At 40.6% G+C, this 27,901-nt stretch overlaps 1 protein-coding gene across 10 annotated transcripts in view; it reads right to left on the minus strand.

Annotated features, from left to right (window-relative positions):
* DENND4A (DENN domain containing 4A) overlaps positions 1-27,901 on the minus strand; it is a 114,630-nt gene that overhangs the window by 35,216 nt on the left and 51,513 nt on the right. For all 10 annotated transcript variants that reach the window (XM_073304348.1, XM_073304344.1, XM_073304354.1 and 7 more), the window contains 6 exons: positions 24,519-24,577; positions 19,092-19,236; positions 16,419-16,594; positions 12,092-12,192; positions 8,989-9,207; positions 8,474-8,619 (listed from right to left, as the gene is read on the minus strand). In XM_073304348.1, the coding sequence (XP_073160449.1) occupies positions 8,474-8,619; positions 8,989-9,207; positions 12,092-12,192; positions 16,419-16,594; positions 19,092-19,236; positions 24,519-24,577 (846 nt within the window). The remainder of the gene's footprint in view (positions 1-8,473; positions 8,620-8,988; positions 9,208-12,091; positions 12,193-16,418; positions 16,595-19,091; positions 19,237-24,518; positions 24,578-27,901) is intronic.

A 27,901-nucleotide genomic window follows, 5' to 3' on the forward strand; every position in this document is an offset into this window, starting at 1 on the left:
GTTTAGTGACAAATTTGTTTTTCATTCATATAATAAGCTCATAGCCATTTTGTTTCCTCGTGGATCCCTTTAACTGTCCAGAGGAGTTGTTTTTGTGAGGACCACCACCTTTCAGAGGTAAGCCACTCTAAACTTGTGTGCAAACAGAAGAAATTGCTTCAACTTAATTTTCCAATATGAATATTTACAACTATTCTTCTATTCCAACTTGATCGCTGACTGGACTAGTAACAGAAGCCTGATCCAAATGGTGTAATTTAGTGAGATCACACAGCTCTGCACAGCAATTTCAGTTCCTTACATAGTAATTAACTTTGGTAATTGATATAAACTAGCAAACCTTTCTGTCTGCTTAGTGTTCACATATTTAAAGAAATGCCAGATTTAAGGCATCTGACCTATCCAAAGTAACGGATGCTGCTCAAACTTTCTGCTCCCTGTTAGATAGGAAGAATTGGGCTCAGTTGTAACATTCAATTAGGCAAAACAAAAATTACTGTTTTCCTCAAGAACCAAAAGGAAGTAGAGGCTGCCTAGCAATATTACCAAAAGCTTCTCTTTCCATTCCTTGAGCCACAGAAACAAAGTGTGATTGTTTCACTGGAGAGAAGAGAAGAAGAACAAAAGAAGAGAATTTTTACCACATACCAACAGATCTTCTTAGCATTATAGTTTGAATCATTTGTGTGCATCAGCAGCAGTTGTGCTGGAAACTGTAGAATTTCAGATGGTTCTCAAAACAACCTACTCAATTACTATTTCTCACATGGGACACATTTTATTAGCCCACACCAACACTTAAATTCCATGAATGACCGTGTGGCTGTGAAACCAACTACTGTGATAAGAACGAGCAGGGGACTGGACTTGAAATTAAAGTCATGCCACATGCCTTCATCACGTATGTCAAGTATATGGCAGGCTCCCTTGGCTGTAAGACAATGTACAGTACTGGATTTTTACCCTCAGCCTTTTCTCCTTGAAAGACAGTTATTGAGCACATACCTAAACTTAGCCTCCGACTGTGTAAGCTTTCAGCTGCTTTTAATAAGCTTATTACACATAACAGATCTGTAGGAGGATATATTCTTTTCCTTTAAGCAAGCATTTCTCTATGAGCACAGCACAAGAAGGATGGTAAATCTACCCACTTCAGGGAGAGACGAAAGCTTCATGAAGTCACTATGGCCTGATTTTCAGATGCACTCAGTATCCCCAACTCCCAATAAGGTCAATGGGAGTTACAGATGCTCAGCAGCCCTTCTGAAATTCGTAGTTTGCAGTGAGGATCATAATGGCCAAGTGCGTCACGTTTATACAAAATACACCAAAGAATGTTGAAAGGAAAACTGGAAGAAATACATTGTGGATAAAAAGAAAAGGAGTACTTGTGGCACCTTAGAGACTAACCAATTTATTTGAGCATGAGCTTTCGTGAGCTACAGCTCACTTCATCAGATGTTTACCGTGGAAACTGCAGCAGACTTTATATACACACAGAAATCATGAAACAATACCTCCTCCCACCCCACTGTCCTGCTGGTAATAGCTTATCTAAAGTGATCAACAGGTGGGCCATTTCCAGCACAAATCCAGGTTTTCTCACCCTCCACCCCCCCACACAAATTCACTCTCCTGCTGGTGCTAGCCCATCCAAAGTGACAACTCTTTACATAATCAAGTCGGGCTATTTCCTGCATAGATTGCAGGAAATAGCCCGACTTGATTATGTAAAGAGTTGTCACTTTGGATGGGCTAGCACCAGCAGGAGAGTGAATTTGTGTGGGGGGGTGGAGGGTGAGAAAACCTGGATTTGTGCTGGAAATGGCCCACCTGTTGATCACTTTAGATAAGCTATTACCAGCAGGACAGTGGGGTGGGAGGAGGTATTGTTTCATGATTTCTGTGTGTATATAAAGTCTGCTGCAGTTTCCACGGTAAACATCTGATGAAGTGAGCTGTAGCTCACGAAAGCTCATGCTCAAATAAATTGGTTAGTCTCTAAGGTGCCACAAGTACTCCTTTTCTTTTTGCGAATACAGACTAACACGGCTGTTCCTCTGAAACCTGTCATTGTGGATAAAAGCACCAACAACTCATCTGAAATGAGTCTGACTGCACTTTGAGGGCATAACACCAGCAACCTATGCACATTGTGACACTTACTAAGTCTCTCAATCCTATCACTAGTGCCCTACCAAATTCAAGGTCCATTTTGGTCAATTTCATGTTCATAGAATTTTAAAAATTGTAAATTTCATGATTTCAGGTATTTAAATCTGAATTTCAGGGTCTTGTTAACTGTAGGGGTCCTGACCCAAAATGGGGCGGGAGGGGGGGTTGCAAGGTTATTATAGGTATGTCATAGTATTGGCACCCTTACTTCTGTGCTTCTGCCTTCAGAGCTAGGTCCTCAGCCAGCAGCTGCCATTCTCCAGCCACCCAGCTCTCAAGGCAGCAGCACAGAAGTAAGGGTGGCATGGTACAGTATCGCCACCTTTACTCTGTGTTGCTGGTGGGGTGCTGCCTTCAGAGCTGGGCGCCTGGCCCACAGCTGCCATTCTCTGGCCACCCAGCTCTGAAGGCAGCACAGAAGTAAGGGTGGCAATTCTGTGACCCTCCCCCTACAATAACCTTGCAACCCCCTGGAAACCCCATTTTGGGACATGACCCCCAGTTTGAGAAACACTGGTCTTCCCGATGAAATATGTACAATATAGGGTAAAATTACACAAGAGACCAGATTTCACGTGTTTTTCAGGGCTGTGAATTTGGTAGGGCTCTACCTATCACAGACACAGAAGGGAACTGCACTTTTACTGTGTTTGGATGGCAAGCTCTCTTGCAAGAAATGCCCACTGGTCAGATGAACCACACCTCTGCCACGCTCTCTTTTGTAAAAATTAATTATCCTGTTGGATCCAACATCACTTCTGGCTTTTTGTCCCTGCAACGTTTTTTTCTGCTGGTAATGTGATGCACCTCTCCAACATCAATGAACTGACATCAGGGGAAGTTTGCCTCCTTCCTAGGGCATCGAAAATGCTCAATTTTTGCAGCGGCTGTGTTCAACTCAGATACCATGGCACCTACTTCACATTCATCACAATGATCTAAAAATGTGCTCTTGCTCTCTTTTGGAAGAGTAAACGGCATGGTCTTCAAGTCCACTTTAAGCATCATAGTATCAGAAACTGCAAGGGCACATTATGTAATTCAGATTCAGAGTTATCTGTAGAAATTTCAGAATATTTGGACATGTTCTCTGATTGTTTCTGATATAACTTGCTACAGACACATCTTCTACATCATAGCCAGCAAATATAGAGTGAGCTGTACCTGGCTGAAACAAAGTGCAAATGTTTTTCTCCATTAACTCCCCTAAAAAAGGAATCTCAAGTGTAAATATGTATCTGCAGCTAATGGCACTATGCTTATATAGATTTTAAATAAATAAAAACTGCACTAAAATTCAGGAAGATTCACACTAATTATAATCGTTATATTTTAAAAGTACATTTAAAACCAAAAATTTAGTGCCGGTCAAAAGTGCCAAACTGAAGGGCCTACAGACTGAAGTCTTCTGTTTATGCACACAAGCATACCATGAGCAGCAGTAGTATAGGCTTCCCTAAGCTGCTGCATGCCTGACCTCGAGGGACCTCTCCAAGGGATGAGTAGGCAGTCTATCCTCTGCAAAGAAGCTAATGAGTCACTAGCAATGGAGACTGTACAGGTAATATGTCCCCTAGAAACTGGACTCAGACACTATTCTGATGAATTTACAATTTGGTATGGTCTTGGTCTTCCTATATATTGTGGTCAACACCATAATACCAATGAAACAACTACTGAGTCACTTCACATAGGATGTCAATTACTAGCCTGAGCTGGATTTCAACTGGAGATCACTGAAACAATTTGTCCATGCATCCTGTAAGTCAAAACACCTTCTACCATTCTAAATATACAAACACTAGGAAAATGATACCCTCTGAACCCGGGCTTTATTTGTACTAAACTGTCACTGACTACAATGCCTGTTTTTTAAAAGCTTAGCAAAAGGCATTTTTTCTATAGAAAAATACTTTGCTGAACTTGAGCTACGAAACCTACAGATTGACACTTGATTCCTGGAAGTTTAGCAACTGTAGATTCAGGTACAGAAAAAGCTGATTCCTCCAGCAACATAAAATTAAAATAACTTCATAGTTTCTCTCTTTACTGTGTAAGAGATACATACATAATATAGTTTTGAAAGGATCCTTGAAAAACACATTTAAAATTTGATAAACACAGCTTTTTTGGTACACAGAGATGCTCTTAATTATGCATTTTACTGCATGAGAGAAATTGAGAGGATTAGCTATTTAATCATCTGAACAGCAAACATATGTCTCTTTAAAAAGACGAAATAAATTAAACTTTACTTGATAATTTAAATATTTCTAAAGATTTAAAGAAACAAGTTTTTATTTTTGGTTGCAGCAATAAAGTATGTTAAACTCAGAAGTTTATATGGATTGAAGTATTTCTGAATTATTTCAGGAAAAATGAGATCTTGTGAAAAAATTTAGCAATGTCTAAGGCCTTACTTGAATTGCAAGCTAATAGTAAAAAATTGTAGCCGAGTTGTGGACAAGCCATGGAAAATTGCAGAAAAATAATAATGGACCTTATTATTTGTGGTAATAAAGTTCATTATTACTTTTCTGTGATTTTCTGCAGTTGGCTGCCTGGGGCTGAGAGTGGGGGCTTCTGCTGTTGGCTGCCTGGGACTCCCACTGTCAACCCTTCACACGGTGGGGCTCCCGCTGTCAAAACTACAGTGGAAGCCTAATATTGTGGAATTCATAATTTCCGCAATACCGCAAGTTAAGTAGCAATATCCTTTTATTATACAAAATAGATAATCAATAAAGAACTACTTCTGTGTAAGGGAAATTGAGGTGAACAAGAGACTACGCCTTGGCTTGAGATGCTCCCATGGTGGGGCTTTGGAACAGGGCCATCATACTGGCTCCAGTTGTACATACCATAAAATTGGTTATCTTAAAGATGAACAAGATGGTGGTAGGCAACCTCATCATTCAGTTGTGTTCAAAGACAACCACACAGACACCTCTGTACTGTTCCAGTCATGGACAGATGGCCAATATAAATATCTGGTTATCGGAGGGGAAGGAGGAGAATGACCCAGCTAACTGTTGATTTTCCTATAGTATAGTTCTTGCATTTTTAATTGTAGTAAGCCTTATATCATAAACCCAAAAACAATGTCAGGGGTACAGGGGCCAAGGAATACAGTGTGAAAGGACCTTACTATTGCTCTGATGTTGAAGAAATCCCTTTGTGAGGATCTATTCATCCTATTGAGAAAAATCTGGCTGGGGGAAATTACTCCATGGAGATCAGCAAATCCTAGGTGCGTAATACAGTCTTTATGTGCCTCAGTTTCCCTATCTTTAGGAGTAGCTGCCCACTTTTGTAAAGTTCATGGAGATTCTTAGACAAAAAGCACAATGCAAGGATTATTATAAAAGCATTGTATAAGACTTTTATTCTCACAACATTCTGGTGAGACAGTAAGTATTATCCCCATTTTAGAGACTGGAAACAGACATACTGTAGACAGGTTTCCCACAGAATGAAGTGGAGAAAGAACCAGGACAGGAATAAATGAGTTCCAGGCTCTCAGCCTTATACTCAAACACACTGCCATTTTCTTCTTTTCTAAAAGTAGAACCTCTTGCTTTGTCTTAAGACCTGCATAAACTATTTGCTGACTGTATAGTGGCAGCATCAACAGAAGAGTTACTCCTTCAGAGTATTGCTTGAACTCCCAGAACAAATAATAATTTTAGCTAAGACACTGATTTGTGCTCACACTGAAACCATTCAATAAAATAAAATGAAATGTAACAGAGTGAACTTGGCATTTGTATAATAAACTCATTTTGAATAAAAGCCCTATTTAACATTAAGAGACACAATTAGTCTGCACTGCAATTATATCTGAATGCTGCTCAGCAGTGTTAGCCACTAGAGTACATTCTTGTCTGTCTGCAATTTTCCTTTTTAAAAAAGTTTAACATGGGTCACATGCTTCACTAGGAAGCCAGTTCAAGATTTTTTCTGTTAAATTGTGAAGATATCTTGAATGTTTAATTAAATCAATTCATGGTCTACGAACATATACAATTATGCTTTCTTTTATTAATTTGTTTTTGGATAACTATGAAAACCGACCTAAGGCTGGAAAAGCAGATAAGGAGAATTGTGCAAAATTACAACACTTTATAAAATACCAATCAAATCTTTCTGCACAATAAGTCAGATCTGTTCTCAGATATTTTTTTTTTCCAAAGTACGGACTCTTCAGTCAGACTTTCCTTTACTTTGCCCCCTAACAAGTAACTATTCTAATAATCTTCAACATTAATTCCTGTGGAACAAACAGCAGGTGACCTACTTTACAGGAAATCCTAGACAACAGCACGCATTGCTTATACATCAATGTCCCAGAACAGAATGTTCCAGGTACCTAGCAAGACAACAAACAGATCTTATATTTCCAACAGTATTAATAGGAACTTTTTGTTACAGTAGAATACGGCCAAATAATATTAAAAATTGTGGGTTGCAATTTAATCCTTCCTAAACAGATACACACACTTCTAGCATAATGCAGAAAATAGGAGGTAGACTTTTCAGTCAAGATCAAGCCAATTTTGTGTACTCACTTTTGCACATGGAACTAACTTCATCAGTAAAAGTGCATACATAAGTGGTTTGCCTGTACCAAAGCCATAACATGGCAATTGAGTGCATGTGCATTATTTTGGGCACTATCAACCGTATGCACTAAAACAGAAATTGGGCTTAAAGTCTGGGTGGTACTTAGGCTAAACAAATTTACTTCTGCAAATGATGCACAAACAAACCTACTTTGACATGGGAAGCGCAGCATTCTGGCTGTAAAATGACCTGCCCCTATGAGCCGAATCCAGCAAAGCATTCAGACCTTGGCAAAAAGCGAACGTTAGGGCTTGTCTACATGGGGAACTCAGAAAAATCAATCTAATTAAAGGTGTGAATTTCAAGTGGATTGGTTAAACCACATTAAATATCTAGGTGGACACTCTTACTCAGACGTAAAGTGGCCTTAATTCCGTTTAGTTTAATTCACTTTGGAAATGAATTATGATTAAACTGAATTAAGGCTACTTTAATTCTGAATAAGAATGTTCACGTAGGGGCTTAATGCGGTTTAACTAATCCACTTTAAATTAATAATTTGAGTTGATTTGGATTATCTTTTTCCTGAGTGCTTCTGTGTAGACAAGTTCTTAGTTACTGCTGAAAGACACCACTCATAATCCTGGAGTACTCCCACATGCCCTTGACAGAATTATCTTTCCTCTTCTGTGTGTGTTACAGATATGGGAACTGCCTGGCAGTAAAGAAACGAGAGCAGCAGAGAGTATTCCATTAAATGCAGTATGAAGCCATGATGCTAAATTAATGTTACCCACAAAAATGTCATAAGAAAACTTGATAAAGATTTTTCAAAATATATAATAATGTATTGTGCTAGCTGAAGAATTCCATGCAAGATACCCAAGACATTTGATAGCAAGTCTGTTCGGAAATATCCACAGGTAAAAGTAGAATATTCATAAAAGAATTAGATTTAAAACAGCTACAAGAGGAAGGAGGCCTATGTTTTATGGGAAACATATATAATTGTTGTTGCCTAGGAGTGTAAAGAGTAACGATACATATAAATATTTGCTCATTATACATCAGAGGGTCTATACTAAAACAACTTTTTAAAATTAATAAATTAGAAAAGCTGCAAGTGCTGAGGTAGAATTGATTAAAAGAAATCAACCCAATGTTAGCAAAGATCAAGTGGATCTTATGTTTACTATATAGAAAGCATAAAAAGTAATTAATTGATACTATTCAGTTTCTTATGATGCTCATATTCAGTTCCAAACAATTACATAAAACATCACACATCCTATGAAAACTGAACTGCTATTTAAGGAATGTGGTATTGTCCTGGTGAACTGTAGGAAGAACTACAACTCAAATGATAAGGAATATCATATTTCCTAATATGGATCAAAATGTCTATGTACGTGGATGTACAAATCACAACCTGCATGCGTGCACTGTGCATTGCGGATGCATATTTGAATACTTGGGCTACCTAGCTATTCACTTTACCAGAATTTGCACTTCAACATCGGTAGAAAGTGACTCTAGAGTAACAGTTACACTAAGGCACCAGAAAACAGAAGTGAAACAGGAAAGAAAAAGCAGAAATAGAAATAATTTATAATGAAGCTATATCAAGCTTATTACAAGTATATAACAAACATATTACACTATCTACAGTACCTGTGGAAGTGAGCAACAGAAAAAGATAAATCAAGTACTACAAACGTACTAAAAACACACTTACTTTATTTACACAATCATCAAAAAATGCAAGGCTTGCATCCTTATCACTAACAAAGGAACATTCTTCAATGAAGCGAATAAACATTTGAGTTTTAGTCATTGATGTGTAGAATTTTTGATGCGACCGATCTCGACTTTTTAAGAACCCTTAAAACAAAGTATATGCATGTAAGAACACTTTGAAGCGAAGGAAACAGCACATATTTTGCTAACAAATAGGATAATAGTTACAGAAGTTATACAAAAAGTTATCTTTAAAAACTAGCAAATGTTATGAAACATCTCTATTATTGTGTTAACAAATACTATCAATTAGACACATTTTACCTTTTCAATACTGTTTTGCCAGTGGCATCATATCATTTTTGCCCACTACCATTAAATGGTATTTTGATTTTTTCCATTCAGCACAGTAACAAGAAAATGGTTTCTTCTTCTTCGTTATCACCCCAGTGAAAAATAGTTTTTGCATATTTTATTAGCTTATGATTAAAAATCAAGAATATGAACCTTTACCTTGTAGTTCAAAGAGGGAACTTGCATCTGTGGCGGTCTCAGAAGGTGCCTGTGTTATTGGCCTTAGGTACGACCTATAACCTTTTAATAATGAAGCCATGAAACAAAGAAATGCCTCCTGGATCTCCATATCTAACAAATGCAACTTCTTCCCCGAATTAAAATCATAGTCATTCATTGCTAATTCCATTAATGCATCTTCTCTTGGTCTTTGCTGCACTGTGAACAACAATAGTGTCAAAGCACTCTCCTAGATCAAAAAAATTCTCAGTGTTGACCAAAGCTATCATTTCCTTCTTATCTTATTTGGCGATAAGCAAACTCAATAAGATAAGCAGCCAATATTATAATTTTCTATATCTGGTTTAAATAGAATAGTGAAGTATGATAATTAATTCAGCATGACAGCACACAAATCACTAGTCTGTGGGTTTTACAAGAGGCAGAGAGACAAACACACTTACCTTTTCAGTACAGTTACTATGGCAACAAAGACAGAATTGGTATGGACACTGCTTGGTGACATGCTAATAAAAAGGGTAGTTTATGGAATCTGTTGAAATTTATACAATTAGTTGGCAAAATAAATGAGTTTTTAAGAATATGTTAATCACACATATGGAATGCATATATATTTTATAACGCCTTCTTTCCCAAAGTGCCAACAAGAGGCTTATTGACACTATATATACACACACAAAACCAATGAAATGCATATGGCAATCATCATCAGCACAGTACAGTGCACAATGAGGGCAGGGAGAAATGGGGGCACTTTGGTAAAGGAAACTAGCACAAATCCCTACTCTTATGAAAGGTGCCTTTAGGTCTTTAGTGTCCATACAAAGCCATTAGGACCCTGATTCCCAAGGCTTCTCTGCTTTTCTCTCCCCTACTCACACAGAGTGGTAACATGCTAATGGTGCCCACATAGAACAGAAATATGGTTTCATTATTGTGTTCCACTGTTCCAACACATTATGGTTGCAGCCATAGCCTCCATTAGAAACTATTAGAAACTAGAAACTATATGAATTTAGACTTTGGTGACAATTCAAGAGGGAATCCATTTTATTCTATATTATATAGACTGTGTACATATTTTAGAAATTGCTAAGAAAATCCTTTTCCAACTGTAAGGTTATATGTAGCCATTAGGAAACTATATGATCTTCATAATAGTTTAATCTTAAATAATACATACTGCCAGTTATACAGCATGCTGTTTTTAGTAAGTTCTGAACAATACAAGACATTATTAATTTCAGATATCCTCAATGGTCACGACTGTCAAAAATGGATGCATAAAATTAGGAACCTAATATTCTATTTAGGCCCCAAAGTAAGTGGCCTGATTTTCAGAAGTGCTGAGCTCCCACCCTAACTTTAGATGCCCATTTTTAAAGATTTTGGCTAAGGTATATTAACTTCTACAACATATTAAACATGCCCGCTTTGGACCGACACCATCCCCTTCCTATTCTAATCCATGCCTTAACCACTTGCTATCTCTGCCAGTGCAATTTAGTCTTGTATGACTTTCAGACACTTCTACTTTTTAAGGCCCTCATCCAAAGCCCATTAAAGTCAACTGAAAGACGCCCATTGACTTTAATGGGATTTGGATCTGGTTCTAATTGTCAGGAACTTCAAAATGCTGCTAAGATTTCCCTCTCACTTTATGGAACAGGGTCATATTACCTCCATCACATCAACTGGTTTCCTAACAGTCTACAAGTCCCATTAAAAATTGCCCTCCTGATTTTCAAAACTATGGATTTGGTCCATATTACTACTCTAACCTCATCTCCTGCTTGTGCAAGTCAGTCCTCTAAAAACGTTAGTTTTCAATGTACAAAACATAGCTATCACAGACCCCAGCAGCAAAGCTTTATGCAGTCCCACTCATGGCCTTTGGCACTGGCTGCATGGGAGGAGATTGAGGGAGGAGAGTGGCAGCAGTGTACACTGGATTTCAGCTATTCTAGTTTCACCGCCCCTACCAGCCTCACGACAGCAGCCCTGGCATAACCCTCCGACTGGAGCTGCCCCCAAGAATACAAAAAAAATGTAAATGTCACAGTAAAACTGTGCACAAGAATGGCACAATGAAGAATCAGGATAGTAAGCTGGTGTGCCCAAAACTACCTCAACTGTCAAATAAAGGCGTGAGGAAAATTGGGTGGTCTGTAATGCACCATCTGTCAAGAGTTTTATAGGCCTTGGCCTACTTTTTGCTCTTCTGTCCCCCCTCCTCATGACGCTTCACTTAAGAGATGTCCTTTCCCTAGTGCTTCATCTCTATTGATGTTCCCCCACCCTAAAAGGCAGTTACAGTAGAACCAAAAAGATACAAATACCAGAGTTATGGACTGACCCAGCAACCGGACACCATGTGAAACCAGAAATAACCGATCAGGCAGCAGCAGAGACCCAAAACACCCCCCCCCAAAAAAATTCTGTACTGTGCCTCTATTGCATCCTAAAGATAGGTACATCTGGGCTGCCTGTCCTCACCCCACCCCACCCCATCCCCATGCACAGGGCAGCCACTTACAGTAAGACACTGGAGCTGCTGGCCCAAGACAGCCGGAGCCAGCCAGCCAGCCAGAGTAGGAGCGGCACTGGGGTCTGCTGTACCACTTTTACCCCTTCCCCCCGCCAGGAAGGGGATGGGCTGTTTTTACCCCCCGCCCCCATCCTCCAGGAGGGGGACATGCTGTTTTCATGCTCTCTCACTACTCTCCCCCCCCCATAGTCTTGCAAACTCAAGCAGGCACTGAGTAGGAAGCTCAGCTGCTGCTGAAACCTGGCCTGCAATGTTAGCTGCTGGATCTGGAGCCCAAACCGTGCTTTGTTCAGAGTTACGACATTTCAGAGTTTTGGACAACGTCCATTCCTGAGGTGCCTAATTTGATTACAGTGATTATTTCTAATCTTTAATTTTATGCAAAACTTCTCCTTTTTGTAAAACATTTTGTGATATTTATCACGAAGGATGCCTTCAGTAAACTGTACTGTAACTAAAATCTACCAATCTGTTAACATTAGCTACAATGCACCACAATTAGTGAAAATCTTGTTTTATACTTCCCCCACTCACATTCTGCCAGTTGTTGATACAAGTTATTTAAAGTGTTCATCAGATTTTTGCAAGGTTTCTTTGGTAAGATCTTCCATGAAATAGTTTTCTTATCTCCAGTTCTAAAAAGGGAAGAAGAAAAGTATTACTATTCAGAGACCATCTTTTTGTTCTATGTTTGTATAGCAACTAGCTCAATAGGGTCCTGGTCCATAGTACCAATAAATAAAAATAATAAATGGAAAATATAGTTCTACACAGGGTCTTCTCCAGAAGGACGTAATCCTATATGTATAAAATAAAAATGGGTGTGCATTAGCAATTCACTATATGAAGAACGGTCTTGAGCAAGGGAGGGAAAAGTAGGGATTTAATTTACTGTATGGAGATGTGGTCATAGTCATCCAACGGGTTACCCAAACATTCTGATAATGATTCTGCAGCCAAACCCAAGAGTGATGGGAGAAATTATGCTTTAAAAGACAGAAATAGTAATGCATTTAGAGCACATGAAAACAGAGTATTAGTAACAATACCTAATGCCAACCATAGTGTGGGCAGAGATTAAATATATTTCCCCAAAAATTTTCACCGGTGCACCTCAATCTTCTTCTTATTTTACTCCTGGGTCACTGCAGTACAGACTGCCAATGATACATAGTAGGGCGTAAACATTTTACTTCAAACGATCTAGCTCAAGGACCGAGCCTAAAAACCATGGCAAAAAACCAGCTAACGAAAAAACCTCCATTGCCATGCCGCATTGGCAGCCACAACCTTTGCCGTTTAAAGAGGCAAAAAGGTTGCATACTATTTATTGTGCTCTGTATTTATCAACTTTCTATTTCATAAAGTTTAAACTTGGTTTTTCTGCACAGAACAGGAATGGTTTAAACCAGGGATCGGCAACCTTTGGCACATGGCCTGCCAGAGTAAGCCCCCTGGTTGGCCGGGCTAGTTTGTTTACCTAACGCATCAACAGGTTCGGCCGATCGCGGCTTCCACTGGCTGCGGTTTGCCGCTCCAGGCCAATTGGGGCTGCGAGAAGCAGCGCGGGCTGAAAGGTTGCCGATCCCTGGTTTAAATATTATGAAATATGGCAACTAAATATGGTATTTTCTAAACTGTGGTGACTTAGATTTGGAAGGTGGGAATGACTGGAATTATGCAATGACTGGAGTTACGCAATGACCTGGATAAATTAACACATGAGGTGAACTCCACTTTGCTGGAGAGCTGAGGTAAATGTGATCTCAGACAACATGTTGTTGAAGTAATATAAAAGTTACACAGTTTCACCATCAACAGAGGGCAGTGGCAAGTCTTTTAGACCATACTGAAGGCACAAAAATCACAAAAATCTCAACCATTTGTCCATCTGCTTTTTGCCAAACAGTTTATACATATGATATCCACAGACTTCACATGCTCAAAAAAAAAATGCATCTGAAACTAGTTATTGCCAGGAGAAGCATGAGGACAGCAATAATGAGAAGCAGAAAATAAGAACCTGAATCAACAAGCATGAAAGTAAAGAAAACTTAAAATATTAACATAAAAAGACAGCAGTGGGAAAGAAATGCTGCTTTCTATGGAACCCTTCCTTCCCCCAGAAAAAGAAAAAAGAAAAAAACCCCACAACGAAAACAGATCACCACAGTCCAGTCTCAACTGACTGCCAAAAATGCAGAGTAGAAGAGAGTTGTACAAAATCTCCGAGATCAGCATAGGTGCCTTAACACAATCTTTTTTCACAAAGATTTTTTTTTAATTGTGGCCATAAATTTGCACACAAAAATTAGACAGAATTAGACAGAGAACCATCCTATAATTATTAATGATAAACTAAAAACAAAGAAAGGTTAATGAACTCACTAGCTTCTTTAGTTAAAAATAATGAGAATGATACTGACAAGAAAAGCTATCAGTCAGAAAATATTAAAATAAACTTGAATTAGACTTTTGGTATAAAAAAAGATTATTCTTAGAATTTATGAGCTACAGATATATTTAACTGATCTTGAAGAATACTGCTTCCTTCTGATTTTTGGTGTCTTAATACTTTTAGATTATATAAAGTTTTATTAAGTGCACAATAGTTCCAAAGGTCATTTTAGAGTAACTTAGTATTAGTTTGTTTCAGCTCTGAATCATTTTATTCAAATTCTCTCCTTAGGACAATATTGCTCAAATAGAGTGTCTCATCTTTATGGGTTACCACAGAGCAGTGTACCAGGCTTAATTTTTTCAGTGCAAAAGTTCTCACTGGTGGACAATACGTGGACACTGAATTTATACACAAAAAGATACACGGACCTATTTGTTTCTGCAACATCCAAATTATCTCTCTAGCCTGTCTGCGCCCCATTTAGCCTGCAAATGTCTAAAACCAAACTCCAGACCAAAGAGTGTTCACCTCATGCCTTGTGTCCAGCCTATAATCATTATGCCTACATTATTTCAAAAATTGACTATTGTAGTTGATATCACCTCCCATAGTTAGAAATTCTCTGTGCAAGGCTTCATTCCCTCACCCCTTAAAAACAGCCCAGTCTATGTATTGTTTGACTATTCTTTTGTGGACCATGTAACCACGATGGAATGAACAGCAACATTCTCATTTGAAGAACACAGGAAGAATTAAATCAATATTATTTACCCAAGAACTGGAATGGTTGATCTGTATTCTTGCAGTTTTATCCACTTACCAAGTCTTTCCTTTGGGTAACCTGCTAAAAATACACTATGGGTATGTCTACATAGGAAAGAAAAAACAATGTCTGGCCCATGACAGCTGAGTTGGGCTCACAGGGCTTGGGATGCAGGGTTGTTTCACTGCTTGTAAACTTCTGAACTCGGGCTGGAGCCCAAGTTTTAGGACCCTCCCACCACACAGGGTCCTAGAGCCTGGGCTCCAGCCCAAAAGTCTACACAGCAATGAAACAGCCCCATGGTCCGAGCCTCTGTGAGCCGGAGTTTTTCTTTGCTGTGCAGATGTACCCTGTCTGCACTCATCCCCTTGGCTCCCAGTACTGTTCCCTAATGGTTTTAAAAGTGCACTGCTATCACTTAAATCTCTTCAGCAGCTGGCTTCTGATTATTTTTGAGATCTGCTAATAACAAATTCCAAAAGCTTTTAAAAAAACCTTAGAAATAACCAGTTCCTGAATAACTTCTGAATATATGTTAAAAAAATCCCACAACGCTACACACAATACTTAAAAATCATTAAGTGAGTTATGTTTATTTTTGGCATATCTTATGGAAACGGAAACCCTTGCGCCCTCCTCCTTGGCACTATAAATGGCTTCTACTTAGCTTTTATCAGACACACAGAAACTATAAAGATAAACAACCTTGTTCTACTGAGTGATAGTCTTATGGGTTGTGAGTAGTTACAATAGAATCTCTGATCTGTATTTGAGCTTTATTCTTCTGGTTTAGCTTTCTTTATTTTGCAGAGAATTTTCTACATTCAAAGCTTTTTCATATTAGAGACAATGCGGACTAGTCAACAGAACATGGGATTTCAAGGTAGGGACTTTTGAGTCCTAATGCCATCTCTTGCCCTGACTCACCATGTGATCTTGAGCAAGTCACTTAAACTCTCTCTCTCAGTGTGCCAGCTGAAAAACTGCACTAATATGCATTGACCTTACAGCAGGGCTGTGCAGATTAGTTTGGTAATATTTGTACTGAGCACTCAACTTGACAGCAATCTACCTGCTAAATATTAAGAGAAGAAACAAGTTGGGTGAGGTAATATCTTTTATTGGCCCAACTTCTGTTGGTGAGAGAGACAAGCTTTTGAGCAACTCAGAGCTCTTCTTCAGGTCTGGAAAAGGTACTCCAAGAGTCACAGCTAAATGGAAGGTGGAACAGATTGTTTAGCATAAGTAGTTAGCATATATTCTAAGGGACCATTCCAGCAAACTGGCCCATTAAGACCTTTGCAGTTATAGGAAAAAAGAAGGGGTTAGTGGGTTACAGATTGTTGTAATAAGCCATAAATCCAGTGTCTGTGTTCAGTCCAAAATTTTTAGGGTGGAGCAGAGTTTTGAATTTAATTACTTATGCTATATATAGACAGACAGATAGATGATGCCTGGTGATGATGGTAAAGGAGGACTCTGCCTCCTTTCTGCTGAATAGGACAGCAATATCAATGAGCTGTTGCTTCTGGCCAGAGAAGCAGATCCATCATAGAAGAAATAGTGTTAAGATGCTGCTACACAATTGAAACATAATTGGGTAAAAAACAAACTTCAAATGGAATCTCTCAGGTTTTTGCCATAGGAAATAAAACGAATATCACGAACATACAAGAACATCAGTAATAAATACTTACTGAGAAATGGTGTTGGTATCTAGGTCAATACAGCTAACATCTGGTGGGGGATCATACAGATCAAAGTATCTTGAATCAATTCCTACTATGAATGGACATGGTGCACTTAACACATCTGCCAGTGCCAAGGGGCAAAGAGGAATGTATGGGCATGGCCAGTGGAAAGGAAATATCATCTTAAAAAACAGAACAAAACACAATATTCAAATGACATTTATAGAAGGATACAATCTCGAACTGTTTTCCACATTATAAAAACATTTAACATGAAAAGTAACAGCATATGATTGAAACTGTAAACTCTAGTATTAAATAGCTGCTGTCAATTAAAAAGGCAATTTAATTTTTCTTAATTTTTAGTTTACTTAATCTGTAAAAACAGAAATCTTCTGCATACTAGCCGTTTCTCAGTAGAGACACTAACATTGGTCTGTGAGAGAAAAGACATATAAAAATATTGCTCGGGCATGTAGGAATGTTATCAGGAGGGCCAAATCGCACCTGGAGCTGCAGCTAGCCAGAGATGTCAAGAGTAACAAGAAGGGTTTCTTCAGGTATGTTGGCAACAAGAAGAAAGCCAAGGAATGTGTGGGCCCCTTACTGAATGAGGGAGGCAACCTAGTGACAGAGGATGTGGAAAAAGCTAATGTACTCAATGCTTTTTTTGCCTCTGTTTTCACCAACAAGGTCAGCTCCCAGACTGCTGCGCTGGGCATCACAAAATGGGGAAGAGATGGCCAGCCCTCTGTGGAGATAGAGGTAGTTAGGGACTATTTAGAAAAGCTGGACGTGCACAAGTCCATGGGGCCGGACGAGTTGCATCCGAGAGTGCTGAAGGAATTGGCGGCTGTGATTGCAGAGCCATTGGCCATTATCTTTGAAAACTCGTGGCGAACCGGGGAAGTCCCGGATGACTGGAAAAAGGCTAATGTAGTGCCAATCTTTAAAAAAGGGAAGAAGGAGGATCCTGGGAACTACAGGCCAGTCAGCCTCACCTCAGTCCCTGGAAAAATCATGGAGCAGGTCCTCAAAGAATCAATCCTGAAGCACTTGCATGAGAGGAAAGTGATCAGGAACAGCCAGCATGGATTCACCAAGGGAAGGTCATGCCTGACTAATCTAATCGCCTTCTATGATGAGATTACTGGTTCTGTGGATGAAGGGAAAGCAGTGGATGTATTGTTTCTTGACTTTAGCAAAGCTTTTGACACGGTCTCCCACAGTATTCTTGTCAGCAAGTTAAGGAAGTATGGGCTGGATGAATGCACTACAAGGTGGGTAGAAAGCTGGCTAGATTGTCGGGCTCAACGGGTAGTGATCAATGGCTCCATATCTAGTTGGCAGCCGGTATCAAGTGGAGTGCCCCAAGGGTCGGTCCTGGGGCCGGTTTTGTTCAATATCTTCATAAATGATCTGGAGGATGGTGTGGATTGCACTCTCAGCAAATTTGCGGATGATACTAAACTGGGAGGAGTGGTAGATACGCTGGAGGGGAGGGATAGGATACAGAAAGACCTAGACAAATTGGAGGATTGGGCCAAAAGAAATCTGATGAGGTTCAATAAGGATAAGTGCAGGGTCCTGCACTTAGGACGGAAGAACCCAATGCACAGCTACAGACTAGGGACCGAATGGCTAGGCAGCAGTTCTGCGGAAAAGGACCTAGGGGTGACAGTGGACGAGAAGCTGGATATGAGTCAGCAGTGTGCCCTTGTTGCCAAGAAGGCCAATGGCATTTTGGGATGTATAAGTAGGGGCATAGCGAGCAGATCGAGGGACGTGATCGTTCCCCTCTATTCGACATTGGTGAGGCCTCATCTGGAGTACTGTGTCCAGTTTTGGGCCCCACACTTCAAGAAGGATGTGGATAAATTGGAGAGAGTCCAGCGAAGGGCAACAAAAATGATTAGGGGCCTGGAACACATGAGTTATGAGGAGAGGCTGAGGGAGCTGGGATTGTTTAGCCTGCAGAAGAGAAGAATGAGGGGGGATTTGATAGCTGCTTTCAACTACCTGAAAGGGGGTTCCAAAGAGGATGGCTCTAGACTGTTCTCAATGGTAGCAGATGACAGAACGAGGAGTAATGGTCTCAAGTTGCAGTGGGGGAGGTTTAGATTGGATATTAGGAAAAACTTTTTCACTAAGAGGGTGGTGAAACACTGGAATGCGTTACCTAGGGAGGTGGTTGAATCTCCTTCCTTAGAGGTTTTTAAGGTCAAGCTTGACAAAGCCCTGGCTGGGATGATTTAACTGGGAATTGGTCCTGCTTTGAGCAGGGGGTTGGACTAGATGACCTTCTGGGGTCCCTTACAACCCTGATATTCTATGATTCTATGAAATAATATACATCTACAAGCCCTCTGAGGGCAAAACCAAAGAATATAGTTCTACCGGGGGCATTTAGGAAATTAAAGAGTTCCTGCATTTACTGCCTACATATGATAGTGACTGGCACAATATTGTAAATAAGCAAAAGTCAAAGATAGGCTTAAATTCTACCCTCAACTCATTTAACCTCACTTACTTCTGTGGTATCTCAGAGGGGAAATCTGGTCCCTATTTTCTAAATAACACTTAAACCCAGAAGTAGTACTATATATTTGTTTTACAGTTTATTTGAACAATATTCTTTTTCACTAAAAGATATGATTAGGAAGAGATAATGCTACTTACCGAGACTAATGCCTCTGTCACACTAGTAAGGACAGACGGTCGTAAGGAATGGATGAGAATTTTATGTTCTGTTACAGCAAATACAAGTAAAGTTACTGCATTCTCGGGCCCTAGGTTCTGAAGCAGCGTAGAAAACTTGCCACCACTGTTACAAAAAATAAAACATTGGTGAGTATCAAACAATTAGGCAGAAAAACATTATAATATACTGCACCAAAAATATGAACACATATGAATGAAGAATTCATAACTGAATTTAAGCTGGGGTGTTGTAAAACACATTGCAACCTTAGTTTTCCATTTGTTTCTATTTTTTGCATTCTTGTTAATAAGAAAAACTCAGCAATTTCATTTAGTTTCACTATGCAGTAAAAAACACCTACTTATCCTACAGTACTTGTGGTTGAGATGTTGTAGTCAGTGTGGATCTCACTGTAAGTGTACATACACTTCAAGCAGATGAGATGGGGGGAATCTTTTGAATACTCATGTCAGTCCAGGCCACACATGCATCTTGTGCTCCTACAGAACGGCATAGAAGGTGGGGCATCCACAACCCCCCTTCTCCGTTCCCTCATGATTCAAAGCTGTTGCTGCTGAGGACTCCACAAAGTGGGGATGAAGGACTGGGCAGAGGATTCGCACCCACTACATCATCTCGAAAAACCACAGTTGTTGGGCTAGTAACTGTCCTTTCTCCAAATGTGTCAGCGTGCATCCCAACCTAGGCGATTAGTAAGCAGTATCCTCATTGGCTGGTGGCAATGACGAGTTCCAGCTGAATCTAATAATGATTGAAGCACCACTATCCCAAACTTGGAATCTGTCCTACCCGCTAAGTCAAGGACATAATGTTTGACTAAGGTTAGTGGGTTACTCCGTGTTGCTGCCTTGCAGATCTCAGATACTGGCACAATCCTGAAGCAGGCTGATCCTGCGGCCTGTGCTCCGGCGGTATGCACCTAGACGTTTGGAGGAAGAGGTTTGCCAGCTGTCTGATAACAGGTGAAAATACACCATATGATCCACTTAGAGATTCTCTGTGACAAGATAACTTGACCTTTTACAAGGCTGGAAATGGTCACAAAGAGATGAGGAAACAGTCTGAAAGGCGTGGTCCTGTCAGTGTACGAGTAGAGCCTGGGGAAATGCAGTGTGTGTAGCTTCTGTTCCTTCTTGTAAGCAAACTTAACCCAGAAGAAGATAAGCAGATCAATCAATTGGTTCAGGTGGAATTTTGAAATCACTTTAGGGATGAATTTGGGATGGTGTCACAGCACCATCATGTCCCTGTGAAAGGAGGTACAGGGAGGACAGGTCATGAGGGTACAGAGTTCACTGACTCTTCTGGCTGAGGCAATAGCAACCAGAAAGACTACTTTCAGGATAAAATTGTATAAACGGAAAATTGACAGCAGTTCAAAAAGAGGCTCCATGAGCTGTAGGAAGATGAAGATGATGTTGAGATCCCCTGCAGGAGTCAGATGTCTAATTGGTGGGTAGGTACGCAGAAGGCCTTTAAGGGACTTGAATATCTTTGGGTGAGAGATGACCAAACACAACGGTGTCAGAGCGTGACCCATCAATATTATTGCAAGATAGAGAGCTAAATGTTAGGCAACATTCCTCAAGTGTAGCATGTAGTCAAGGGTCTTTGGTAACAGGGCCTCTGCTGGGTCTAGATTCTGCTGAGCTGTCCATGTGGAAAACTGTTTCTATAACTTTCTGTTTTATATGAGAATTTCTTGCACTTGTCAGTAGCTGTCTCTTTTGGCAGTGATTAACCGATGAAAGTCCAAGCAGCCAGGTGCAATGACTATGGGTCTGGCTGCAGTACCTGACATGATTCTGAGCTTTTGAGTCTGAGCAGGATGTGAAATGAATCGGGGGGGGGGGTGGCAGGGTGCAAGGCTGACCAAACATCTGCAGTAGGTGCAACAGCCAAAACTGCATTGGCCAGTAAGGAACACTGAGGATCAACATGGCCCTTGTCCCGTGTGGTCTTGGATACCAACCTGGGGGGTTAGATGATAGGAGGAAAGGCACATAACTGATGTGCCTATTTCTAGAATGTCCACTATTCACATAAGCAGACGTTGGAATGTCTTAAAATCATCTGGCTCTGGGGCTACTGCTTTGCCTGATGATAAGGTCTTTGGGAGGCAAGGCAAGATGGCATTGGTCCTCTGGTCCCATGTTGTGCAGTTCCTGGCATTCTTCCTAGCTCGGTACCAGTGATCTGACCATGGATGACACTGGGAGTGCAATCTCCTCTTCCTGGAATTGGACAGGCATCAGCTCCTGAAAACGCACAAAGGAGAATCCCAGTAAGCCCAATACAGCATGATGGCATGCCACCGGATTGGCTTGTCTGATGATGGCCAGTCTGGGTGCGGTTGTGGTGGCATCCTGTTAGGAGAACCATTTGGTCTTTCCATAATCTCAAGAGAGAGCCGGTTCCCTGCTTGCGGAAGGTAAGAATGTATATCCTGGTGACAGGGAGGAAGAATAGATTTCCTCTAAGAGTAGCATTGAGAAATATGGTGCTCTCAGTACTAGGATCCACAACAGTGCTGGTTGTTGCCTGGGTGCTGAGGTAATTTCTGACACTGGTCCAGATTCCTCAAAGGATGCATCAGCAGTACCATCAGCGACAATACTGCTAGGGTCAATGCTGATGGTTATCTCATCACCAGTGGAGTCGGTGCTGGGGTAAATTTTGTGGATTATCACTAGCCCTAGGTTCAGTGTGGGGTTTCACAAGGTTTTTCCAAGGAGGCTTTGTGTGGCCTTTCCCTATGGGAAGATACCAACCTCTGCCTACAGTCTCTGCCATGCTTTCTCTCGGTGGGAAGCTTCAGTTCCAGCAGTATTGGAATCAGTGCCAGTGGCACTGGCTTCAGTGTCAGGGTTTTTCCTGTGCTGGCTTTGAGAACTGCATATCTACCTAAGGCGGGGCGGCACTCATGGATAGAATATTCTCCAGTGCATGGTTGGATTTGTTACCTGACTCCTCAAGGTCCGAAGACACACTTATAGACTGCTCTAGCAAGCAGCACTTCAGTTGAGTGTTGCAAGACTTGAGAATCTTGGAAAAAAGTGTTGTCATACCAAGCGTCTGTCTGGTATTCTGAAACCTGTCTGGTATATGGCTCTCACCAAAGCAGAAGAGGCATCTGATATGTACATCTGTTAACAGGGTTAGTCCATCACAGAAAGGATAGGTCTTGAAGACTGAGGACTTAGAGTTCATCACGAGGTGGAAGTGGATGAACCACCCTACACAAGGGGGGGGAAGGAAGGTGGTCTAACTGCCAAGAATAAGTCCTGATGGGTCATGTTTGTTTGTTTAGTTTCCTAGAGCAAATAGATGAGAGTTCGGAAGATTTCTGAAGAGTTTAGCCAGAATGAACGACAAGTGGGTTGAATATTCACTAAGTTCTATCTCTGCCAGTGGCAGCAAGAGGTAACTGAGGGAGGGTCAAGGCTGCACTGCCTCTTATGCCCAGACATGGGCACATGATGCAGCACAGGGCAAACGTGGGCCCTGACACACAGGGCTATTCAAAAGGTTCTTATCTCATGCACATGAGGCATGTGCACACCTGCAGTGGGATTCACACTGACACATACTCAAAGGATGTAAAATTATTTCACTAAAAAGCTGAAACAATAAAAGCTGCTTTATACATAATATAGTCTTATTTAATTGAATACAAATCTAACCAATGTCTTCAGATTACAGAGTACTTTAAAATGTGTGACTAATACTTTGAATTAGTGCGTTGATATTTCCCAGACATTAAAGAAAACTTTAATACCCAGACACAATGACATTTATGAAACAGTTCTGTAATTCTCTAACAAATGCCAGAGGGTCTAGTGATTTTCCCTCAATATAATGGGAAATGCTCAGTTCCTCAGGTTTGTGCTGCAATCACATAGCGATTATGTGAATGCTATTCTACTAGAAAGAAAGTTATCACATTGCTAACTGAGCTTCATGGATTATACAACAATATACATCTTTATCTCCTCCAGTCAAAAATGAATTCCTCATGTGAATTAACATTCAATATTAACAGCATCTGTACTCTTCATACAGAAAGTATGGAGTATTTTTGTTTAAATGAATATTTAGAAAATATTATAGATGTTACATAAAATATATGAATTAGTAAATACATATAACTTTGTTGTGAAGCAGTTAGGGTTCACATACACACACACACACTCACTTGACATAAACTCACAAAAGCAAGGAAGTGAAAAAGTTAAGCTACCTAAGAGTACATACGCTCAAGTTCTCCATACACAAGCAAACACCTTTATCATTACTGCAGCTATAACACAAATCTCTCTTTGCATCCTGAACTCTACTTCATTTTGCTCCTTCTGTACACATTTTACCAGATTATTCCTCCCACACTAGTAGTTGGTGATATTTGATCAAAGCTGGAAGGGGGGGGCGGGGGGTGGAGGAGAGACCAAAATGCAGCTGCTGATGGAGAATATTTTATTTGTCAGCAACTGCGCACAAAACTTCCTTTCATTTTAGGAGAAAATCTGCCGGAAAAGTCATTATTGATGGAAAAGTATTGGATGTGTCTGACTCCCTATCAAACAGGCTTGTGTTTATATGGCTCCCTATCATTCAGGTTTGCGTACACAGCACAAACTTTCTGTTACAGCAACATGGAGAATAGTTAAATAATGATCCTAAATCCAACATTAAAAAAAACAACCACCACCAAAAACCCAAAAGCCCATAGACAATACTCAGAATCCAGCTCTCTACCAAGTTTTGTGTAGGCAAAATGTTTTTTAAGAGATTATTGGTCAAAAATGAAAAGCTAGGATTGCAATGGACACATCAGATAGGAAGATTTGAATTTTGGCCTTATTAAATATTATGAAGAGAAACCAAACAAGAACAACACAGAAAATTCAGTGTGCAAAAAAGTTACCTTCTGTGTTCTTTTCTCCACCTACTTTTTGACTAATTCAGGAACTTATGCCTGATATTAAGCCCATTTAAGAACTCTATCCTGACTATGGAGTCACTACCAAGGATTTCCATAATTTATATATATTACATATGATTTTCATAAGCTATATGGACTGTGAGGTTTCTGCAGTAGCAAGTGAGATTTTAAAAAAATAAGGCAAACTATTAAATACGAAGTACCAAAATACGTTTTTGTTATTGTTGCAAGAGTGACTTACAGTATTTCAGATAGTTATAAAATATAAAGACTTAAAATTAATACCTCTATAAGGAAAAAAAATCGTATCACTTCCAGATACATCAATTACAAAATATAGTAGACCGTTAAAATTACTTCATATTTCAAAGCTTTAAAGCTTCATGTCACTAATGGATCAAGGTACGTTTCACAATTAAAACAGAACTGTTGTGTTACTTGCCTCAGTGGTAGAGGTGATGACACTGGCTGACTAAGAATCAGGTTATCATGTGGCGATAGCTATAAAAAAAATTTCATATACACTTTTTATTTTGGACCTTAAAAATATTTAACAGAAATTGTACAACAGTCAATCAATTATAATGTGAACATTTTAAAAAAAAGTCTATATTAAACATTATGTAGCTCAGGCATATGTGAAATAATGAAGCAATAAAATGCAAAATCATCATTCATATATTTTACTTATAGATAAGTTATAGGTGACACTTTCTCTCCTCCTTCTGCACTTAAACAGAAAGATGATCCATCATATTACCTATCTTAAAAAAAGGATTAAAACTAACATTGCATAACAGCTCCATGACAGTTTATTAACCCTCCAATTAATTAATATTCTGGGATAAGTGAGGAGCCACAGCTCAGCTACAACAACATTTTTTTTTCCAAGTAACATCTTCTCTATAAGAAAAGAGAACCAGATCCTCAGCTAGTGTAAACCAGTTCAACTCCATTTATTTTACTGGAACTAAGGGCAGATTACACCAGCTGAAGATCTGGCCCAATAATGTATTAATACATTTATCCTCTTTTCAAAGACTTCAACGATGGCATCAAGAGAGACCATACATATACTCGAAATGAAGATAGGAAGATTATTTTCATTATTATATTACACTTCATATTTTGTATATAGGGTATCTTTCAGTAATCAAACTCAGGAACTACACTGCCAGAAAAGAACAATTTCTTACCTACAGTAACTGCAGATCTTCGAGATGATGTTGTCAGTGTGAATCCCACTGTAGGTGCATATGCAAACAAAATCAGAATTTGTTTTGCATTGGGGCCAGACACATGTTCTATGCCTCCTCATGTTCCCATGTAAGGGTATAAAGGGCAGAGTGGCTGCGACCTTGCCTCAGTTCCTTCACAAATCAAAGACTAACTGAGGACTCCTAAAGTGGAGAGAGGCAAGTCACAAAATCCACACTGACAACATATCAAAGAACCAGTTACTGTAGGGCAAGTAACTATTTTTCCTTTTTCGAGTATGTGTCAGTGTGGATCCCACTGTAGGTGACAAGCAAGCAATATCCCCTCTGGATGGTGGGAATGAGGAATATCAGCTGAATCAGTCAAACAACGATTGAAGTACTGCTCTCCCAAACTTGGCATCCCATGTCAAGGGCATGGTGTTTCACACAAGCCAGTGGGTTACTCCACATTGCAGCCCTGCAGATCTGAATGTTTTTGAGGCAGGCGGTAGATGCAGATTGTGTTGTGGTACTATGTATCTTGATATTCGAAGGGAGAAGCTTGCCACCCAGCTGGTAGCAGGTGGAAACGTAATGTGATATCTATTTGGAAATTCTCTGCAAAGAGAGGAGTTGGCTTTTAAATGGACCAGAAATGGCAACAAAGAGCAGAGAGACTAATGAAAAGGCTTGGTCCATTTAAGGTAATACATCAAAGATCTGGATACATCCAAGTTATGCAGTTTCTTCTCTCCCTGCATCAAGTGTGAGAAGAAGATTAGCAAGGAAGTCACCTGGTTCACGTGAAAATCCAAGACCTCTTTGGAGACAAAACTGGGGTGTGGTCTCAACACCACTGTCTCTATGGAAGGATGTATAAGACAGTCCTGCCATGAAAGTCTGGACCTCACTGACTGAGCTAAAGTGATGGCCACAAGACCACCTTGATAGTAAGGTAGTATACGAAACAATATGACAGTGGCCCAGATGGAGGCTCTGTGAGCTTCAGAAGGACAATATTAAGGTCTCATGAGAGAGCCAAGTCTCTGACTGGAAATTAAAATATGGAGGCAGCCCTTAAGGAATTTTGATAACCACTGGGTGCGAAAAGACTGAGTGAGAACGCACAAGTGCATACCATGTTGATATTGCTGTAAGGTGGGCCTTGAGAGAATTGAATGCCAGGCCTGCTTGTTTCAGGAGTAGCACAATCTTTGATATCAGTGTTTCCACTTGGATCCAGATCATTCTGAGCTGCTGTGATGGGGTGTACAAGCCCCACTCTGGTGCGGGATGGGTTAAGGAGCAGCTCTGGGCCCAGAAAGCCACACCCAACTGCCCCTGCACACAATGGAGGTTGAGCGCAAAGGGGAGCAGTTCAGCTTGGCGGACAGAGAAGGAGAGCAGTTGTGTGGTGTAGGCTCCTGCCGAGAAGCTGCTGGGGCCCCGCATGGCCGGGACCAGGCCCCACTGCCAAGCCATCACAGGCCCTTCAACCATGGCGGATAGCAATGACGAGCCCCAACTGAGAGAGGAAGACTGTCCAGATCACGACCAGAGAGGACACTTGGAGGGAACTCGGCAGTAAACCAATGGCACCAGCAGAGGAACCAAAGCCAGAGTAGGAAATAGCCCAGGGAGCAAGCATAGGGGTGCCCACCCCCTACGCCACACATTTTGAATTATTGTTTCACTGGGCCCTGGGTGGGAACTCAGTGGAGCAGGGAGGGTCCAGGTTCGCCTACCCCGGCCATTGACCCTCTGAATGAGACGGACACAGACTCGCACTGCTAGGCGGTACTGCTAGGCAGTATTGCAAAACACTCCCCCTCCCTCGATAGATGTCCAAACGGAAAATTTCTTCTACTTTAAGCATAAGTCTTCCTAGTGGAGGATTTTCTGCTTTGTATGAGGAGATCAGAATTTGATTCTGAGATATTATGTCTGGGCAGGCCAGGAGGTAAATGGGAGGTTGCGTGGACAGCTGCAGCAGGACCAACAGATAAAATTGCCTCAGCCAGCAAGGGACTATTATGATGACTGTAGCTTTGTCCCTCCTGAATCCTGGACAGTATCCTGGGGACAGGGAAATTTGTGGAAAAACAGGAGCCCTCAAGACCACTCATGAAGAAAAGGCCAGGGAGGGAACATAATATTTACCTTCGGCTCTTCTTGAGGTGGGAGAAAGGGACAAACGAGTCTGTCATATTGACTTAACAGGCTCCAAAATTGCCTTATTAATTGGTAAGACCACCTGCAATGGCCTGGTAGTAGACAAAATGTCAATGAGGCAATGGGAGGACTCCCTAACCACCTCCATCTGGATCCCCAAAACCTGAGGCAACCCTCTTCAATAGCTCTTGGTGTGTTCCATAATCAGCTGGAGGGGGTGAGATGCCTCCCAAGGAAACTGCCTTAACAGGGGAGGAAGACAATGAAGTCAGCAAAGTTTGAAGCTGTCCTTCCTCCATTAGCAGTTCAGCAGACTCTTCCTGAACCACTTCTTCCTGCTCAGTGCCAGGCCCAGTACCGGACTCACAAACAGATGGCACCTGGAGAGTACATTCCCCATGTCTCCCCTAGGGCACAAAGCAGGAATAACTTGTGTAGGACCTGGAAACTAAGG

The sequence above is a fragment of the Lepidochelys kempii genome, chromosome 10 (genome assembly GCF_965140285.1).
Source record: "Lepidochelys kempii isolate rLepKem1 chromosome 10, rLepKem1.hap1, whole genome shotgun sequence".
Classification (NCBI taxonomy): Eukaryota; Metazoa; Chordata; order Testudines; family Cheloniidae; genus Lepidochelys; species Lepidochelys kempii.